This window comes from Desmodus rotundus, chromosome 2 (genome assembly GCF_022682495.2).
Source record: "Desmodus rotundus isolate HL8 chromosome 2, HLdesRot8A.1, whole genome shotgun sequence".
Taxonomy (NCBI): domain Eukaryota; kingdom Metazoa; phylum Chordata; class Mammalia; order Chiroptera; family Phyllostomidae; genus Desmodus; species Desmodus rotundus.
This window is the reverse complement of record NC_071388.1, coordinates 8,738,595-8,752,153: the sequence shown is the minus strand read 5'-3', so window position 1 is coordinate 8,752,153 and position 13,559 is coordinate 8,738,595. Positions and strand designations below refer to the sequence as shown.

At 48.7% G+C, this 13,559-nt stretch overlaps 1 protein-coding gene across 9 annotated transcripts in view; it reads right to left on the bottom strand.

Moving 5' to 3' along the window:
- Window positions 1-2,085: 2,085 nt before the first annotated feature.
- PKNOX1 (PBX/knotted 1 homeobox 1) overlaps window positions 2,086-13,559 on the bottom strand; it is a 51,043-nt gene continuing 39,569 nt past the window's right edge. For all 9 annotated transcript variants that reach the window (XM_053917448.2, XM_053917468.2, XM_053917477.2 and 6 more), the window contains 3 exons: window positions 13,047-13,123; window positions 7,515-7,687; window positions 2,086-5,292 (listed from right to left, as the gene is read on the bottom strand). In XM_053917448.2, the coding sequence (XP_053773423.1) occupies window positions 5,081-5,292; window positions 7,515-7,687; window positions 13,047-13,123 (462 nt within the window). In that variant the 3' untranslated portion in view covers window positions 2,086-5,080. The remainder of the gene's footprint in view (window positions 5,293-7,514; window positions 7,688-13,046; window positions 13,124-13,559) is intronic.

Sequence of the window (13,559 nt, the reverse complement as noted above, 5' to 3'; positions counted from 1 at the left end):
TACTCTCAATTTCTAGTTTTTTTCTGGTTGATTTGGAGGAATCTTCACTTAAACCCTAATTACGAACTCCCTGACAGCATTAGATGTAAAAAAGAAAGAGGGAAAGGCCTCTCTCACCTCGTCACCTGTCTACAGTCCATGCGGCCTTCACTGAACGGAAGTCCTCTCTGCGGATCTGCCCAAACCACCAGTGTTCCGTCTCATCATCTTTGCACTTGGGGTCTTAAAATGTCTTCACCCCAGGGCAATCAAGTAAGTTCCTGTGCTACCTTCTGCTGGCGTCCAAGTCACCCTGTGACGCGGCATGTGGCCTCTGCTCTGACCCTTCTCTGACACCGCTCTCTTCAAAGCCACAGGTGCATGCTGGGGGCCCCAACCCATGGACTCCACACACTCACCTCCTCCGGTAAACGCTGCTGTCTCAGCCTCCCTGGCTCCACTCCGCCGAGCCTTTCCTGCAACCCTGCGGGCTGGCTGTTCTCCGACACACACACCCTCTGGTTTGCAAAAACTCAGGGCTGCGCTAAACCCCAAAACCCCATACATAAACCAGCCAGGGCCTCATGGCCTACTTCCGAACACGCATGGCTGTGTTGAGATGATATCAGGGCAAAATTGAGTTTACAGCTAAATATTTTTTTAAATATATCTGATTTTATCTACTACCCATTTTCTAAAGATGTCTAAGCCATCAACATCATTAAAATGCTCCTTTCAGACCTGCTGGGGTAAGAAAATTTCTTCTTTGTATTACAGTCATTATTGGCTTTTACGGGCTAAAAAGTCAGGTTCATTTAAATCATGATATAAAAACCAGAAACATCTGTGCAAGGCAGTGCTTTCCAAATGCTTTCTGTATGTGAAATACAGAACTCCTCAGTTAGGCAAAACTACCGCATCCTTCATGGACCGGCCGGGGCGGAGCTGGAGACCCTGGGCAGACAGGACCTTCTGTGCCCTGCCCACCCCTCGCAGAGGTGGGCCTGGCCTGGGTCGGGGCCCTGGAGACAGCGAGCCTCCCAGAGCAGTGTGCACTTCTGTGAGTCTCGTGGGCTGCAACTGTGCAAATTTCAGTTTAAAAATGGTGCGGCCATCTTCGATCTCAGAGAAGGTAAGAGAATCTCACTGTAAAAAGGGCAAACATAGTTTGTGCTAGGAATCTCTTCTTAGAGTGTGTATACAGCAGAGTGTACACAGCGATGCACGCGGGCTGAACATTACACCCCTCACTCAGGATGTCTGTATAAAGCAAAAAGGGTGAAGCGCCAAACATTCGATGCAAATTCACTTCTCATTTCCAGGGTTTGCTGGATCATTACTTATTAACGCATCTTTCTCAAGGGAGATAAAGTTTCATTTGTCAAAAACAGTACTTCTGAGCCAGAATAAACCTCTCAAACCAATTCCTTTGCGTTTACAAGTGGAGCACTTGGAGTCTAGAGGTGAAGGTCGAGGGCTGGTCCCTTACCTGGCTGAATTTCACGTCCACCCTCACCTCTGACCTTGAGGAGTTGGTGTGACAAGGCACTGACTCCGTGTTCTGTCCCGTCAGGGCCCTCCTGAAACAATGCACTCACGGCTGCGAGCCCTCGTCTGCAGCAAGATTCACACTTTCAGATGCACGTTTTAAAAATGTGCAGTCTGCTGACTCACGGGAGCCTCTGAGTACAGTTTTAGGGGTGCTGAAGCGCCCCTCTGCAGCGAGCCAGTCGCCTGTCCCAGGGGGTCCAGGGCTGCCTGGCATGCAGTTTCCAGTGGGAGCCATGAAAGGCAGTAACTCGCTCATCAATCATCCTTCTCATTTCTATCAAAATCATAAGATTTATGATGAAATACAATAAAAAGCAAATAAAACATTTAATTTTTTTCTGGAAAACCAATGACTAACTGAAGTAACTGTAGATTTTGAAAATGTAAATGGCTCCAGTGCAGGATGGCCCTAAGTTTTAAATGTGCAGGGGTCACCGCGATCCCTACTGTCACCAGCAAACACGCCAACAGCCTGAACACGTTATTTAAAACGGGAACGCAGCCTGCGGGGCCACGAACTTTAGAAAATAAAACATCCATAAACCGTGTTTCTATTTTTAATTTTTTTTGCTTTGATAAATCAATTGCTTCACAAAAATCCCTTTTAAAGACAACAATCCAAGAAAACATATTGTTACAGTATTCACGTTTTAAAGATTGTCAGTTCATAGACCAAACATAACTGAAACAAAGGAGGGTTGCTGACTGAGTCCCTTCTGTCACTAATAGCCAACACTGGGCCTGTCGCACCTTCCGCGCCTGAGTCTGTCTGACGGACAGAAGTGCTCCGACACTGTCTCACAGAGGTCAGGGTCGAGTCACCCAACCAGTGACGGAGCAGACTCCTGACGCCCTCGGTGCGGGGTCTGAGCAACGTCGCCCTGGGGTCTGCAGACAGGCGGGGCCCACCCACTGGCCTCTGCACGGGGGGTAAATGCTTAAACTTATTTTACCATCTGGAACCAAAACACTGGAAGCAGGGTCAGCCCACCGGCTGGAGCTGTCAGCCACCTACTCAACCACTGAGCAGCTTGGACAACATTCTTGTCTGGGGTCTCGGACACACTCAAAAGCACCCTGCCTAAGGGGGGAATGTAACAAGAGCAAAGCATCGGCCTGTCCACAATGACAGCTCAGCAGAAGCGTGCTTTCACAGGTTCTCGGCGCCGGAGGGCTGGACAGTGGGCTTTGACAAGGTGGACACTGACAGCCTGTGTGCTGGGCAGCAGTCTTCTGGACCAACACAGCCACGGCAGGCGGTTACTAGGGGGAGAGGTTAAAGAAACCGCAGGCTAGCTCTGCCCAGGTGCATGCTCTCTGAGTGGCCTTCGCCCTAGTCCCCTAAAGACAGTGACCGAGAACTCAGGACCTAAGAGCACCAGCCTCGGCTGCAGAGGCGCACGCTGTGCCACTGGGCCCAGAAGCCTGAGTCCAGGCCAACGCGAGCCCTGGTGCAGCCACCTCCAAACTGACGCAGCGTGCGCAGCCTGGCTGACAATCTGCTGCCCCCATGGGCACGGTTTCTGGTGGGGGGAGAAGCACTGACCCATAAGGAGCCCATATCCTCTGAATGTTTTCACGCTAAACCAAAGAGCCAGGTGGCCCAGAGGGATGGAGGGAGGGCGGGGCGAAGGAGGAGAGGGCTGGCTAACACAAATCCTTGTTTGAGAAGTCCAGCAGAGTTAGAATTTAAGTAAAGCTAAAATGACCTTTTAAGTTGTGTAGACTTAAAATAGTAAAAACTGTTCATAAATAAGGAATGCAATCACTAGCTGCTTAAAAATGGTATTATCTCCCTAAAGAGCTGATAGTCAAGTTTTTCTTTTTAAAGCTCCTGAAATACTTTTTAAAAAGAAATTCCTATTATTTCTCTCTGCCTTCTAGGTTATCCAGGAAGTAGTTTCCTATGATTGACTTTAATTAATCAATTTTTAAGGAAAAGTCAGTCCCAGAAAAAATCTGTTCTAGCTCTGAATACCTCTCAAGGGGACCCCGGTCCATGGCCAGCCGCTGTTGCTGAGTCTCAGGAATGGCGTCCTTCTCAGCCACGGGACCCTCCTTTAGGAAGGCGAGAGTCCCGGTTCTGGTTACGTGCAGACCTACTCTCTGAAACAAGGTGCCCCGTTTTCTCTCTGAGCAACAGCCCTGCCTGCACACAAACAAGTGAAAACCAATCGACCACAGGAGGCAAAACCCAGTCTTTGATTTTGGTTCATCTTGTCACCAGGAGACGGTAGTCCTAACATTATTCCAAACCTCGTGTGCTGGCGAGGAGGGGAGGCTCTGGAAACCCCAGAGTCACACGTATGAGGAGGAAACACGGGCCCCAGGACCGACAGCGCACGTGCAGCCAACAGCAGGAGAGCACCGCGCAGTCAGCACAGCCCCACGCACTCCTGTCCCTTAATGGCTCTCCCTCTGTTAATCACGGAGCAAAGGTGAAGGTTTGCGACTTACCCCAGGTCTGAGCCAATGGGATGGAGAACATTTTATATTAGTTTATAATAAACATTCTATGCATAACATATGGCTGACTAACAGACCCTAGAACAATACACAGCTAACGTGGCGCGGTCACCACGTAACTGCAGTCAAATTTAAATTAGACTGAAACACACCCGGGGAGAGCTTTAACTGACCACCGCCTATCACTTCACTCAACTAAGTCCTAGTTAGCACACGCCTTTGCATGTACGTTTGCATTAAGTGGAAATGCAATCTGCGCATTTACAAATGCACTAAAGTTTGAAGATAGCAAAATTTCATTAAATAGTCGTTTCTTTCATAGCAGTAAATGTAATTACTACTCTAGCTATCTTGGGGCAGGTTCATTAAATTTGGTCAATTCATCATACTCCAAATTGAAATAGTAAGCATGTATGGTTTCTTCTCTAGAAATTTTACCCTCAATATAGTCGTAATCCAATTCATAAGGAATTTATAAAAATAGCTTTTTTATCCAATAAGTCCAGCAAGGTAAAAATAGGCGTTTCTTTCTATATACAGCAAACGAACCAGGCTCCCGGACTGTGGGAGAATGCGAAGGCCTGGGGGCACCACGCGCCCACCACGGAGTCGCGCCAGTTTACTGTCGTGTCCTGGCCGCCCTGCACTGGCGGCTTTCAGGTGCAGAAGCTTCTTTCAGACCCGTGGGCCACACAAGTCAGACAGGCCATGGGACCTGCTTTAACTGCAGAACTCAGTTAAAACTGCGTAATTTTACAAAACGGCAGCACTGATCCTTAACCTAATCAGGGGCTCACAGGGGTGTTCGTCATCCAGCACATTTTTAGCGTTATACCTTTAAAGACATTCCTTGGAAACCCACACGCACGCGCGCACACACACTCGAAAGAAGTCGCTGCACCGGCACAGACGCTCTGGAAGCTCGCTATGAAATACAAAAGTGCACTCTTCTATATCTACATATAAAACAGGTCAGAAATAAAACTGTGTAAAATGTTTGCTGTGCAAACTATTAAAAAGCCAGGCCCGCTGCCCTGGGTCCTGGCGCCCCCTGGGTCCTGGCCGCTGGGGTCCTGGCCACGGCCTACTGCAGGGAGTCGCTGTTCTCCAGGACCAGCCCGCTGATGTGGGCGGGGGTGAGCGCGGCCCTGCCTGCTCCCGGGCTGTCCACGGACTCGTCCTCGCTCTGCTCCGCCATCATGACCTGCTGCACAGCCAGGGTGGCACCGTCCGAGGACAGGGACTGGAGGCTGTCCACATTCATGCTCACGGGTGTGGTGATCGTCACGACAGCTCCTGTGGCAGACCAGCAGAACGCAGCGGTCACTGTTTACATTAGTGCTCAGTGGAGGAACACACGGTCACCCAGTGGGTGCTATCTGCTTGTCTGACTTCCCGGGAAGACCCCTGTGTGTTCCGGGGATGCGCCACAGGGATCGGGGAGACTGCTTCTGGAATGGGCCTCAGGCCTTGCGGAAGGTCTCAGGGGTCAGGGCAGAAATAGAGCCACAAGAAGGACAAAAGAGACTGGAGAACAGGAGACAGGCCCACACAGACATAACCGGGGAAACAAAGCAAGGGGAATGAGGTCAAGCGAAGAGAACAGCTGGGAAGGGGAAGGAGAGGAAAAACCTGGGAGGCGCTGACCGCTGTCTGTCTTGGGAACTAGGGGGCATCGCACGTGCTAACCTCTAAGAGTCTCCAGTGTATTAATAAGCGGCGAGAGCACAAGGAGACATCACTGTGAATGTTACATTTGGGAAGAGAGGTTCGTCACTCTTGCCTGTGCACAGAACACCCGGCCTCGTGTGCACTGGGAACACGTACAGGACACTGGAAATCAGGGTCGTCTCTGGAGAGGACTGGATGCCCAGATGGAGGGGAGATTTATATTCAATGGATAATCTCGTTTGAACTTTTCCCCAACAGACAGGCACTGCCTTTTCTGAAGGGGAGGACAGGGGCAGGGAGAAACAATACCCTTCTAACTAGTTATTGGATTAAGAGAGAAAATAACAACTTAAAATATAAATTATCTGAACACGAATTTAGGATCACTACATATCAAAACCCGCATGATAAAGCCAAAGGTGAATATGCATACACCATGAGCCAAGAAGAGTTAAATGGAAACAAAATAAGCCTGATGTACCGCCCACTGTGAGGGGCGGGGCCCAGGCATTGGAATGCCTTCAGCACTGGGCAGAGGACAGGTGGCATGCACGTGCAGGGGTATGAATGACCTGGGGCCAGGACCACCTCAGAGTACAGAGCAGTATTCAGAGCTCAGGAGCCAGAGTGGACATGCCCAGTACGTGGGACACTGGGTAGAACACTCAAGGCCGCCTGTGATTGTGGGGGGTGGTCAGCCTGGGACTGAGCCTGCTGGGAATAAGACTCAATCACCAGTTCTGGCTGGTGTGGCTCAGTGGATGGAGTGCTTGCCTACAAACCAAAACGTGGCAGGTTCGATTCCTAGTCATGTGGGCCAGGTCCCCGATAGGGGGCTTGCCAGAGGAAACCACACATTGATGTTTCTCTCCCTCTCTTTGTCCTTCTCTTCCCCTCTCCCTAAAAATAAATAAATAAAATCTTAAAAAAAAAAAAAAAAGACTCAATCACCAAAGCAAGACCCAGAGCTGACGAAGGATGGACTCAGCAGAGAACAGCATCAATCACTCATTGTAACTGTGCTCCATGGCTTCGAAACTTCAGCAGCCCCAGGAGAGACAGAAAGACTCACAGGCAACTGCTGGGGGTGAAAACCACCGTGTCTAACACAAGGAGCACACTGGGTCGGATGAGAGGAAGATCCAACATGACAGAAGAAAGAGACTGGGGAAGCCGGCAGGTAGGAAGAGAAATGATCCACCACGAGACAAAAAATAATCCAAAACCTAAAACAGCATCTGCAACAGTGTGACTTTTAACTGCCTAACAGACAGGCAACAGGAGTCCCTAAAGGGCAGGGGGAGAAAATTTATTTGAAGAAATAATGGCCCAAACTTTCTTGACATATAACAGTTATGCTGCTGAGTGGGAAAAAAAGAAAGAGTACAAAAAGTAGCAGTGAGATGGTAACACCATCATACACACTTAAAACACCCACACACCAAACAGAAAGATATGCATCAACACATCAGATGGGGGCCGGGTCAAAGGGCGTAAGCAAAGCCAGACAAGGGCCTGGGGCCTAAGGGGTAAAGAGGGAGAAGAGCCAGGGTGGGGGAGGTGTGTGACAGTGCCACCCTCTGCCCCACGTGCGAGGGCAAAGAAAGAAGAAAGGCAGCAGAATGCACTGTCCATGCTGGGTCTTGGTGTGGGTCATGTTGCACGTGTTGTGTGTGGGCAACCTCTCAGTCCCTTAGCACACGGGACGGCACGTCCTCACACTTCAGACGCAGAAACAGACACCTGCACACACCTTGGTTCGTGTCCCTGAAACTCCCAGGAAGCGATGGTGCTTAGGGTTCCCCACCCACCCTGCAGTGTCCCCTGCATGCGCCCTGGGCCCATACCTTCCGACATGGCGAGCTCGCTGGGTGGTGGCTGGGTGACTCCTGACGCAATGGAGTCGGGCCAAAACCTCTGAACTGGTCTGTTCTGAGCAGTTTTCTTCTTTGTTTTGGGGGTTTCTGAACAACTAGAATCCAACATCGGCTGAAGAATTCGTCTTCTAGCATTGATGAACCTGAGCATTGAGGTCGACAAAGGAAGAACTTTCATCAAAACGGCCTTTTTAAAGACCCCCAGAGGAGCAACAAAGTCCTTCCAGGAAACAAGCTGCTTTAAAACAACATGATCCCTGGCTGGTGTGGCTCAGTGGATTGAGTGCTGGTTTGTGAACCAAAGGGTAGCTGGTTTGATTCCCATTCAGGGCACATGCCTGGGTTGCCGGCTGGGTCCCCGGTTGAGGGCACGCGAGAGGCAACCACACATTGTTGTTTCTCTCGTCTTTCTCCCTCCCTTCCCCTCTGTCTAAAAATAAATAAATAAATAAAATATTTAAAAAATAAAAACACGAAAATGATCAGAATAACTCATCTTCCCTTTTCACAACAGGTATTTAGAGTGGTGACAAGCATATTATCTAAGTGTCCAAAAAAACAGGGCATGTGGTTTTCAAAATAACTCATCTGAATCAAGACCAGCTCCTCCATGTCACCCTTTTTTCACTTTAACTGACTTAGGCCACGTCTGTGGATTGGATATGCATTGTGACGCCGATGATACTGCCCAAACTGTGAACGTGACGTTTTCGCTAGGGGAGAGGTAGCTCAAAGCAGCATAGCTGTGTCCCCCGAAGCCTGAGGCTGTGTGCCTCCACCTGCCTGCCCTGCTCCGCGGGCACGGAGTGGGGATGAGCCCCGAGCCTTCAGGGGTGACTGCAGCCTTGACCACCGAGCTTTTCAAAAGGCATTTCCAAGCGATGAGCTAGTTCTCAGTTTTTAGTATTATATTTCAATGATTATGCTGTTACAGTTGTCCTGGTTTTTCCTTCTTTGCCCCCTTCCACCTAGCCACCCCCCTCCCTCAGGTAATCCCCCCACCTTGTTCATGCCCATGGGTCATGCGTGTAGGTTCTTTGGCTACTCCATTTCCTACACTGTACTTTACATCCCCATGGCTATTCTCTTACTACCCATTTGTACTTCTCAATCCCCTCACCTCTTCCCCCATTCCCCCACACCCCTCTCCCATCTGGCAACCATCAAAACCCTCTCCATGTCCATGATTCTGTCTCTGTTCTTCTTGTTTGCTTAGTTTTTTAGATTTAACTGTTGACAGATAGGTATTTTTGCCATTTTATCGTTCATAGTTTTGATCTTCTTTTTCTTAAGTCCCTTTAACATTTCACGTAATAATGGTTTGGTGATGATGAACTCCTTTACCTTTACCTTGTCTGGGAAGCACTTTATCTGCCCTTCGGTTCTAAATGACAGCTTTGCTGAGCAGAGTAATCTTGACTGTAGGTCCCTGTTTTTCATAACTGAATATTTCTTGCCAATTCCTTCTAAAAGTTCTTTTTGAGAAATCAGCTGAGAGTCTTATGGGAACTCCCCTGTAGATAACTAACTGCTTTTCTCTTGCTGCTTTTAAGATTCTCTTTATCTTCAACCTTTGGCATTTTAATTATGATGTTTTGGAGTGGGCCTCTTTGCATCCATCTTGTTTGGGACTCTCTGTGCTTCGTGGACTTGCATGTCTGTTTCCTTCACCAAATTAGGGAAGTTTTCTTTCATTATTTTTTCAAATAGATTTCCAATTTCTTGCCTTCTTTTCCCCTTCTGGCACCCCTATGATGTGAATGTTGGAACATTTGAAGTTGTCCCAGAGGCTCCTTACACTACCCTCGATTTTTCGGATTCTTTTTTCTTCTTGCTGTACTGATTGGATGTTTTTTTCTTCCTTATGTTCCAAATCATTGATCTGATTCCTGGCTTCATCCACTCTGCTGTTGATTCCCCATAAATTGTTCTTTATTTCTGTTAGTATATCCTTCATTTCTACCTAGGTCTTTTTTATGCTGTTGAAGTATCCACTGAGTTTCCGGAGAATCCTTATAAACAGTGTTTTGAACTCTGCATCTGGTAGATTGCTTATCTCCATTTCCTGGAGTTGTGTTTTGTTCTTTCATTTGGGCCATGTTTCTCTATCTCCTCATTTTTGCAGCCTCCCTGTGTTTGTTTCTATGTGTTAGGCAGAGCTGCTTTGACTCCGCACCTTGGCAGTGTGGCCTAATGCAGGAGGTGTCTGAGGGGCCCAGTGGCACAGCCTCCCCTATCACCCAAGCTGGGCACTCGAGGTGTGCCCTCCATGTGGGCTGAGTACTCTGTCCCTTGTAGATGAGTCTTCATTGCCATCAGCAGGCCAATGGGAGGGATTTACCCGGTCCAGACAACTGGTAGGACTAGCTGTGACCCCTGCTAGCAACCACCTTCCTTTGTGGCCTGTGGAGTAGGTTGGGTGGTGCTCCAATGTGATCTGTAACTGTCCATTGGGTGCGCAGGATCTGGGGTTTCCTGGGTGGTGCAGGCCAAGGTCAGCCTCCACCTGTGTTCTGTGTTCCCTTGGCATAAGCTATAAAGCAATCTGCAGATGGTTGCTGCTAATGCCTGGCCTAGGGCCACTCAGCGAGAGGCATGGGGGCTGGGCTCAGCTGTTGCTTGAGTGGGTTTAGGAAGGTCTGAAGTCTGTGCCTAGCCCAGCCCTTCACTTGGAAAGCCTGTTACCAGGATGGGAGGGTTGCTTGGGTGGCCTGTAAATTGGATGGGACAGACCCTTAGGTAATTATCAGGGCGGGGCTTACCACGTCAGCCAGATTGATAGAGATTCAGATATGGTGCCACTGCACTATGGCTCTCTGTGGGGGAGGGCTTGGAAAAGGTACAATGGTCACTGGCTGCAGGTCTGTCTGGGAGGAAGCTGTCCCCCAGCTCTTGCCCTGATGCCAGACACTTTGGTTCTTCCCTGTATGCCCTGGTGCTGAAGCCCAGAGGGAGTGAGTCTAAGTAAATCTGTGTGTCGTGCAAGGCCCTTTAAGAGGCCTGAGAATCCTGCAGTTTCTTCCACTGACCCAACCCTCACTGGTTTTCGCAGCCAGAAGTTATGGGGACTTATCTTCCTGGCACTGGAACCCTGGGCTGATTGGTCTGGTGTGGGGGCAGGATCCTTTGCTCCCTCTGAGATATCCCTCCCTTTCATATCCACTACACGTAGGTTTGGGAGCAGCCCCTTCCAGGTCTCTGCGTCTCTGCCCCTCCGTCCCTCCTACCTGTCTGGATGAACGTGGTTTCTTTAATTCCTTAGTTGTCGGAATTCCCTACAGCTCGATTTTCTGATGGTTCTGAGTGTTCTATATTTCAGTTGTAATTTTGCTGTGGTTGCGAAAGGCAACAAGCCGTGTTTACCTACACCTCCATCTTGACCAAGAAGTCCTTAAGGTTGCTTAATTTTATTTTTTAAGATTTTATTTATTTACTTTTAGAGTGAGGGAAAGGGAGGGAGAGAAATATCAATGTGCAAGAGGTACACAGATCTGTTGTCTCTTGCTTGCCCCCAACTGGGGACCTGGCCCACAACCCAGGCATGTGCCCTCACTGGGAATCGAACTGGCAACCTCTCAGTTCACAGGTCGGCACTCAATCCACCTAGCTACAGGAGCCAGGGCTAATTTTAAAACCCTAAGATTTGCTCTGGCCAGGCGGCTCAGTCGGTTGGAGCATCAGCCCATAAACTGAAAGGCTGTGGGTCTGTTTCCCCGTCAGAGCACGTATATAGGCTGTAGGTTCAACCCTCGGTCAGGGCGTGTATGGAAGGCAACCGATCAATGCTTCTCTCTCACATCCATGTTTCCCTCTCTAAAATCACTAAGCATGACCTTGAGTGAGGATTGAAAAAACAAAGTAAACCCTAAGATTCAAGAACACGTCAAACTGCATTTGGACACATCTAGTAATGTAAATGATAGGCTGACACCGTGGAGCTTCGCTCGGCGTCAGTCTCCAGTCCCGGTAGCACACGCGCAGCCAGGGACAGACCACCTCACGGAAGCCTGCTGTCCCCGATGCCAGCGGCGCCTTGGATGGAAGCCTGCTGCTACTTTCCAGGATCCACTTCTTCAGCTAATCATGGGTATGTTTAATCTCAGTCCATGATGTAATTTTTGTGAACATAAAAGAAGTAAAGAAAAAGTCACAAAGAGCTATAACTATTAAAAGATTTAAAATTTTTTCAAATTTGCAAAAGCCATGTCGTTACACTGTTAGCATTTTTAAAAATTAAGAGTTGATGTTAAACCTTCTAGATAAGACAACTCTCTGAACACCACAGAGTGGCCAGTTGGGGAACACGAGGAAGTCAATAAACAAGGAAAAGGAAGGAGAGGACTGAACAGTGACCAGGCATCAGAATACTGAGAGAAGGAATTCTGTGTCTGCCATTCATCTTAACCAACCAATCACTATCACGACTAAATGAAAACAGGAAGGTTCAACACAAGACTGGATGAAAACAACCAGTACACGCACGACATTACAAACATCAAAGCAGCAATACACCTGAAACCTTTAGATTTCTGTTAATACTCTAATTAAAATATTTAATAAGGAATAATCCATATAGTATAGTCTATTATTGCTACTCCCCTCAAAAAAATGGCTCAAATGCGGGATAAGAGAAATATTTAATGTAATGCAAAAGCATACCTCCTGCATATAAAACTGCAAAATTAGAAGATTTTATCATTATATTGGAACTTAACTGACCTTCAAGTTTAAGTTTTAACAGTTAAAATAAGAATATGACCACGTACACAAGTGCTAGAATTTGTGCTTTCTTTTCTGCATGTCAACTTCATAAGCTGAAATCACTTTATATGTCTGAATAACAAGTAAATAAACCTGAGACAAAGGGCTGACAAAATCTGAGAGCACCCTAGACCTTGGCACCACTTAGTGACGTGAACAGCTCTTACCGAAGGGAGAACACGCACGTGGTCAGGGTGCAGGTGTCGCCAGCCACGTGTGACCCAGGACCAGAGCAGGATGGCTCATTAACGAAGTAACTGTCATCCTGGGCATCTCCTGCTGTGGGGCAGGACCGCCACACGGATGGTGGAGGAGCTGCCTCCCCCAGTCACAGCTGACAAAGGGACGCAAGGTTTGGAAAGGTGGAAGAGCTGCAGAGGGGCCACCAGAGGTCAGGATGCCTCATCCTGGCTGTCCACTGCCGGAAGCTCAGCCATGAAAACACATTTCTGAATGAAGGGGGGACTTGGTGATAGTAACACAATAGCACATTTCTAGTCAGGCAAGTAGGATGTAAGCAGAAAGCTCACAGTGAGGCGCGGATCGTGAAAAATGTAAGTGAAAGTGTATGTGGACTCATTCCTGAGTGTCTGCCACCGGCTCCAGCGCTCAGATAACTGAGTACTGCTCGTTAGAAGAACTCCTCTTCCCAGCCAAACGCTGCTGGTAGTAACGCCAGTTTTCTCAAGGGCCCTACGGCACGGCGTGGGCAGGGCACGGCGTGGGAGGCAGCGGCCTTACCAGTTGTTCACTTGCAGCAGCGTCAGACTCGTCTGGGCGGCGATCTGTTTTTTCTCATCTTCTGTCGGGTAGGGGTGCTGAAGCAAAAAGAGGGTTGCCGTGAACTTCTGTCTTTAAAGGGGAGCTTGGGGTTTTCTAGGTCAAGCAGCGGCATTTGGAGCAGCCATCGGTAAGTAACTGACAAGTACCAGTCGATACTGCTTTCAGTGAAAACCTAACTTTGGTCTCACAACTTTTTTAGAAGCACCAAGCAGAACGAAGTACTTCCCCCGGCCGCCCAGGAGCGCCCCGGTGCGGCAGCGGCTGGTTACAGCCCAGGTGAAGGTGGGTGGACTGACGGCCTGAGGCTCCGAGATGGCAATGCTGACACCGCCAAGTCCCGTCTGTCACCTGAGTGCTGTCCTAAGCCACTGACACATCTATTGCTTTTGCATCAACTTGACTGAGGAGTAATTTATGAACCATAAACTGCACCCATTTAAAGTGGGTAAAGGTGGGGCTCGGCCTCATGCA